At 45.1% G+C, this 7,561-nt stretch overlaps 1 protein-coding gene across 1 annotated transcript in view; it reads right to left on the reverse strand.

Annotated features, from left to right (window-relative positions):
* Positions 1-6: 6 nt before the first annotated feature.
* akap11 (A kinase (PRKA) anchor protein 11) overlaps positions 7-7,561 on the reverse strand; it is a 21,208-nt gene continuing 13,653 nt past the window's right edge. The window contains exons 10-13 of the mRNA XM_020620060.1: positions 6,177-6,260; positions 4,016-4,062; positions 3,320-3,519; positions 7-2,494 (exon numbers count right to left, since the gene is read on the reverse strand). Coding sequence (XP_020475716.1) covers positions 2,333-2,494; positions 3,320-3,519; positions 4,016-4,062; positions 6,177-6,260 — 493 coding nt within the window. The 3' untranslated portion in view covers positions 7-2,332. The remainder of the gene's footprint in view (positions 2,495-3,319; positions 3,520-4,015; positions 4,063-6,176; positions 6,261-7,561) is intronic.

Consider the following 7,561-nt stretch of genomic DNA (forward strand, 5'->3'; position numbering starts at 1 on the left):
ACACCACCAACAACACTTAGTGTATAGTAAGAGAGCGAGGCTGTGGTATATTACAGTGTTTCAAACTGAAGAAGTCCCCATATCAAGTTGAGGACCTCGCAGCATCATGTCATTCTTAGGTCCCTCATTACAACAAAAACAACAATAAATAAATACAAACATCAAAAAGTATCCCAATAATCCTTCTCTGGGGAGGGGGGCGTTGGGCACTGTGCATGTAACCATCCACGCTGGTAGGAGATTCACGGAGCAGGCTGGGTCTGGGGCCAGGCCTAGAAACACCCAGTTTCTCAGCCAAATCAAAAGAAAAGTGCATTTCAGCAAGTAGCTGGTAGTACTGTGCATGTGGAGGGGAGGGGGGGAAGGGGGGGTGTGGAAGCTGTGGTATTCAGAGTCCTTCATTCCACAAGGTGACTGTGGAGTGTGGGTGACAACGTGCGAGTTCAGAGTTAAGATATGAACATGTTGTTAGTGTGTGGTTTTGGAGGTGCAGACGAGGCCGGTGTCTTTAATTACCCAAAGGCCCACCGTCTGCGTCACTGGATCTTCCCCGAACTGGATGTGGGCCTCTGACACAGCCGAGCTGAGTGTAACACATGTACTACTGAGTGGAGGGGAAGAGTCACCTTAGTGTAGGAGCTCCATCTGGCAACATTAACCACCGTCATGGCTTGATTTAGAGCTCTGAGCAGCACTTCATGTTTGATATGATACTCTACCTTCAAAAAATAAACTTTACTCTTTAATACAGACCACCCAAGTAAACATCATTGTTTCCAAGTATTTTACTAAGTTTGACAACCAAGAAGATTGTAGCTAGGCAAAGCAGTATTACAGTATTGGATAAAACTGGAACACCAACACTGGCAAGAGGCAACTTCTTCAAGCAGTTGTTGACCTTCCAGCGCCAACCGAATCACCTATTTGATTGTCAACGCAAAATGACAGCAGAGAACAATTACTACTAGACACATGGGTTTGTACCGCTTTAACTGTCTCACCACTCTGCATGTACAGTATGGTACAGTTCTTCACAGGTCCAAAACTCTGGACCCCATCTGGAAGGGACTCTTGGAGAATTAGCCCGACCAGACGGGCATGACTTCATGAGCCGATCCGAGGAGAAGCTGAACATATTCAGACCAGAACAGACACACAAACACACTATTGACTACTTTAACCAACCATCTGTTAACAGTCAGCTGCAGTGGACTAGATCAGCAAGATATATATCTATGCAACAACAACCTCAGAACTAATGTACATTCATAAACTAAAACTGTTTATTTATATAAATAATGTAAAGTCCTATTACTGCCGTCTTCACCAACAACAAAAACACTCTGCAGCCAGTGGGTGATTGACAAAGGTCACTGTTCTAACCCGTTTAATAATTAAATACATCTTGACTGATTTTCATAAAATCTCATTCCCTCACCAGTACAAGGATCTGCTGAGTTGTAAAGTTCACATTTGTCATCCTCGACACTGAACACACCTGATACCATGAACACTCGCATCCCCTTGGACCCAGACATGTATTGCACACACTGACACGCAGCAGGAAAACTCAACCTGAACTGACCAGATTACACTAAGGAGAATTTGGACCTGATCCAACTCAGGTCCCATTTCGGGTCTTGGTTCCTCGGATCCAAGTGGCGCCATGAAGACCACGAAGCCATTAACCCATCTCCAAAGCAACACTTGACCCGAGTGAACTGTGAGCACAGTGATACTGAGTGGATTCATACCATAATGAAATACTAGAGGGGAGTAATTGTCTGATTTCAATGGAGTGTCAGTGTATCTTGGATTACTTCTGATAATACAGGGGTGCGGTGTGTATGTGTTGGTCTCTGGACATGTGGAAACACCACCGCAGAGGTGAGTGGTGGGTGTAATGACATCATCCACCCAGCAGCTCTGGGGATTCCCTAACAGAAAACACATTCTCCTGCTCTCATCTCTGCCGCTGTCTGGAACAGAGGCGGTGGGTCTCTCTCTTCTCATCCTTCTGTAGTTTAAGCACAACAGCAACAAAGTGTGAGGGCTTTAATCCAGGAGTGCCGGTTGGCAGGAAAGACAGCTCACTAAATCAACATGGATGGTGCCTGATTAATAATAAAACTGCAGCAACAAAACAGAAGGTGGAAAGAAAAACAAATTACAACAGAAGTGCTCTTCATCACAGCATGCAATGCAAAACACACACCACTCACATTCATGAGAGTAAGCTAGATCTGCTGATTTCTATGGCGCCCTCTAGGGGCAGTGGAGCTGACAAAGCCCTGTCTGGAGCTAAGGACAGAAGGACAGGACAGGAGAGGCCCTAGGTGTGTTCCAGGAGCCACTGAAAGAGGGGGATGTGATGAGGGTCTCTGGCCTGGGACTGACTCAGCACCTGACTCTCCTCACAGTAGCGCAGCAGCGTGTGCAGCAGCTCTCCCACTCTCCACTTCCTCTCCTGAAGCCTTTGGACCACGGCTGGGAGCTGTAAGGCACAGAGTCATCATTCAGTTCAATGATCAAAAGGAGGCCACAGAGGCCAGAGCTTATCAACTGTAATTTAGATTTATTAGTGTGATATGCTGCAAAGAAAGAGATCTGGCTAAATGTTTAAGGGATTCCCACTAGTCATGAAAGGCTTAAAGAAAATGAAAGACACTTTAACAATCCACTGTGCTCCACCCAGTGCTCCGTCTCCCTGCTCCACTGCCACACTCTGCCCAGCTCTTCAGATATTTGTCTTTGTAAAATTTCAATAAAATACAACAAAACTCACTGGTTTGACTGAGGTCAATCCCACTGAAAACCTTTTAGAAGCTAATATCTCTGCACTGCTGATAGAGCTGTTCAATAAGTCTGGGTCACAAAAGTCATTAATGAACTGTTCTGTTGGAAGTACCAGCCCTGGCTCCTGCTCCGAGCAGTGGGAGTACTGGTGCAAACGGACAAAAAGACCTGAACACTGACAACTCAACTACTGAAAACACTGCAACAAGGTCAACTTTTAGAATAAATGCCATTCCATTAATAATCAATTCAAATGAACACATCTGGAAGGAGCCCCTGGCTGTGCAGGTACACAACAGTGCACTACAGTAGATTATATGGGTTTCACTGATCCACTGCAATAGCTGGTGGTTTGTCACCACAGCAAAGCTAAGTGTAGTGGAAACCAGGACTAACCTTTAAATCCATCATCAACAATCACAGAATGAATGACTTCTCTCACTGAAGGAAAGCCTTCATGTTTAATGGTGAACGCCACAGTGGGAACCAGTGAATATGTTCTACATGCACTGAAGGCAATCACCTGCTGCAGCTCTCTGTCAGGACTCAGCAGGACCTCAGGGATGTCAGCCAGCGAGGCCGCCACCCACTGCAGCATGCTCCGGAGCTGAGGGTCCAGGGTCACGTGTGGAGGTCCACGCCCGTGCTCTCTGACGTCCGAGTTCACTATGAGCAGAGCCGTCCAGGGGACCTGCACCTGAGCCCTGTCCATGCACAGAGTCCCTGCAGCACACAGACCTGTGGTTAATTTAACATGAATCATCCTGGCATATTTTTCTACCACACATTTTCCTGTTTTTCCCGACTGGCCCTTCTAAGCACTCTTCAGACATGAGTGTACTGTGCATTAGCGTGTTCTCTTCTTCTTTAAGCACATCTCACAACATGTGGACACACCAGAGTCTGCTGGCTGCACCAGTTTGACACACACCTCACACAGAATGAGTGACTGTGGAGGGAGTGGAGCCGAAGAATGAGCGTTAGTGTGGCTGAATACGGGGGCGGTGAAATCCCCGGGTACAACACACAGCCAGTTAATATCATAGCCAACTGTTCTGAATCTAAAGGGTCACAAAGGGCATGACCTCAAATTAGGAGAGGGGCCCATCTCCTCCAAAGTGAACCAGCTTGATCTGGATTGTTCTTTTGTGCAAAAATCTGTATTTTTACAAAAGTCTGACCTTTTACTGAATGAGACCAAGCAGGTACATATCCTTACCACTGGATTCCTCCTTGACCTCCGTCTCCTTGTCCTCTGTGCTGTCACTGTTGGATAAGAAAAAAATCTCACAGGTTAGTGAGAAGGGAACATGCTTGGAAGACAGAGCTGCATGCACGGATATACAGATCACAAAAAGCATGCTGAAGCTAACAGCCTTACAGAAGCATAGCAGGACATTAGACGCCACAAGCGCTGCAATCAAAGCAACCCTGATCAGAAGCCATGTTGGACACAGGGAGGGAATGACGCTGCATATTTCCAGTCAATCTTTTTGTACACTCCAGTAAATCTACTTTTGTGCTTCAATGTCTTTTGTCAGTTAAGACAATGACTAAGACCATGTCTTGATCAGTGTGAAAGTTGATCTTTCCATTTTGAAAATCTACTCATTAGCCATCGTGTCAATTGTGCAAATATTTGCTGCATGCAGGCCAACTGGTCAACAGCCACTTCTGCACTTTATAAGCTTGTTAATCACTGCCTTGCTGACACAGCCCACGGCTACAGACACTCAGGCTCTGCTTGATATCGTATGATGAGATCATTTTCTTTCCAGGGGGAGGACGATGAAGAAGGCTTTTCACATTCACTGGTTTTATGAACAGGATCATGAAGCAGCGATGACAGTCAAAGCAGATGCGAGGAAGAAAGGCGCAACGGCAAGATCATGCATTAACACATCACAGCAGTACATCAGCGGTGCAAACCCACCAAGGTCCAGCACCTGCTGAAGTCTGCAACTAGTGCCAAACCTTTTATTTTTCTAACTTGAATACAAAGCATCTCACTGTGACAAACTGGAGCCTTCGCTAGCACGACCCATCTTACATGAAACAATCTTAATTACTTTTAAACACATCCTAGCATGATTTAAATTGTTTAGAACTAAACAACAAAGCTGAATCTGTGAGAAACCTGCCACCTAATGGCAGAATGTGCTCAGTGCCAAGTGATGTTACCTTGTGATGCAGGAGCGGGGGTGCCGTGGATCTTATAAGTGCAACGTTGATATGTAATGTGGCATGATACATTTTCTGAAAGATGCACGAGAACTGTTTATGGACATGTATGTCTTTGTCTAATCCAGTGAATTTAAATACCTGACATCAATACAAAATCCATAAAACTCTCCAATAAAGCCAATTTTCATTTGTTCTGTTTTTGCAGAGTAACATTTTTCCATTGACAGTAAAGGGCTGAAACAAAACAACCATAAACAGTAGCTCTGCACGTTTCAGGTTTTTTTTTTCCCCCAAAACTGAGTTTTGCTACATTCTGTGAAGTTACTGGTTTAAGTTGATGCTAGACTGGTGTCAACATCAACATGCACAAACCTTCCTTACAGTGAATATTTAGTCACCAGTGACGATGCAGCTGTAAGGCCCTGACTGACTTGCTGGTGAACTGACACCTGGTTGTCAGCTGCCAAACTAATCAATTACTGTTCTATGTATGTAGAAGGACAACATACTGTATATGTGGCAGGTTTTTGCAGTTCAACTGCTGTTCAGTAGTAAACCCTGAACCCCAAATGATACTTGAGTGCATGCTGGCTGGCTGCACGGATGGAAGCGTAAACACATTCACCAGCCTGAGATACCATGGCATGTTTACAGTGGTTGGCAGTATGGATTCAACTTGCCAACACAGACGTATACCTCTGTGAGCATGTTGTTTTAACACTGGAGCCCATGTGGCAGCAAACCTGTTGAACTGAACCTACTGGTGTCTAAACTGTTTAATAGCATTAATGCAGAAAGAGACCCCACAAATAACACCGGGAATGACCCCAACCAAAATTGCATGCAACTAGTGTAGAGCCAGCACAACAGACTGCATGTTGACATTAGCATCAACAAGCATATGCTGTGTCAACCCTAGTCATTCTCAGCACTCTATTGTGGTCATGCAAAGAGCTGGTGGTCCTAGTATGAGACAAAGTATAAATCAAAAGGCCATTGTACAATGTGGTAAATCATTTTCATAGACTGAAGCTGTTCTCTGGTTCCAATTTTGTGCAGAGAGTTTCCACCGGGTGATCTGTCACATGCTCCTTAGTCAATTCAATGACAACTATTTCTTTGTCCCATTCTAGATGAACCTCCAGGTCCAATGGGCATTTTGGGAGGGCAGCCATGTCAACCAGTTGCTGACCAACCTGTCAGAGGGGGAGAATGACATGTGCTCCTCACACGCCTCCCCCTCCAGGCCCAGACTGCTCCAGCTACTGCTGTTCCCATTGCTGCTGGAGAGAGAAGGCAGGTAATGCACCACTGTAACTCCTAAAGTTGCTATCTGCTAAGAGGGACATCATCATGGGAGCTATTGAAATGGAGCAAAGACCAGGATATAATTAGCAGTTTCATCTCATTTGTTTATCTATCACAGAACTTCAACAAACAGTACTACATAGGGAATAATCCTTTCAATCCAAGATGAGGTTGATTCTCCGAATGATGCAGTTTTCCACCATACATCCCACTGAATCATCCGTAATGTTGACTGGGACAATTAGCTGCTAAAGTCCTGAGAAGTGAGATTGTCACATTCTTCTCCTCACATAATGCTGTTAATCCTGCAGGTTCCAGCTGGCAACAGAGGCACACAAACATACGCTGTCTGTGTAATTAGTGATTAACCTGCTGGCAGGAACCTGCACACTGTGGCACGCAGGGCTCCCAGTGAGGCTGAAGGGAGGAACACTTCTGATATCTAAAAATACCTCCATTAATCGGCATTACCTCAGCAACAGCTTTCTCCTTATGGCCTGACTAAATGAACCAGCGATCAGCATGTGTCATTTAGTTAGGCCTTAAGGAGAAAGCTGTTGCTGAGGTAATGCCGGTTTATGGAGGGAAATGGACACATGCTGATCGCTGGTTCATTTAGTCAGTGTCTGAAGACGATTTGTTCCTGTCTGTTATTTCATCTGCGGAGCGGAAATGGCAGCAGCGGGCTTTTGAAGACAGGCTAATGAATTACACATGGTGGACTCTGTTCCTGGGGAAACCACCTGAGGTGAGGAGAGCACTGAAAGACACACCTTTAGAAAATATTATGATACATTAACTTGGCCCTCACAGCCAAAATAACTTGTTGCTGACACACTGTGTTCTCTCACTATCTTGTGAAAAAAAATCTCAAATGCTGTCAATTGTACCTCCACAGCTTGGTTCACACAGACTGGAGATCTGTCACAGAGAGGGCTGACACACACTCAGACTCTGTGCGTTTCAGAATCATCCTCAGAAGAACCCGGCTGCACTGACAACTACACACAACCTCAAGCATGTCTGTTAGACAGCTCACATATACACTCGCCATAGACTGTGCCCTGTACTGACCTTGGGAAATCTCACACCTAGACTCAAGCACAGGAGACTCCTCCTAACATGGGTCCAACACTAACAATAACATTCAGCAGTGGGAGGTGTATATACTGACAGTTGGACTGAGTATATATCAATCATTTTTCTCAATTTACTTGACTGACATACGATTCACAACGTTACTTCATGAAATATGGAACCAAGAGTTTGAGTT

Source organism: Monopterus albus, unplaced genomic scaffold, assembly GCF_001952655.1.
Source record: "Monopterus albus unplaced genomic scaffold, M_albus_1.0 scaffold231.1, whole genome shotgun sequence".
Classification (NCBI taxonomy): Eukaryota; Metazoa; Chordata; class Actinopteri; order Synbranchiformes; family Synbranchidae; genus Monopterus; species Monopterus albus.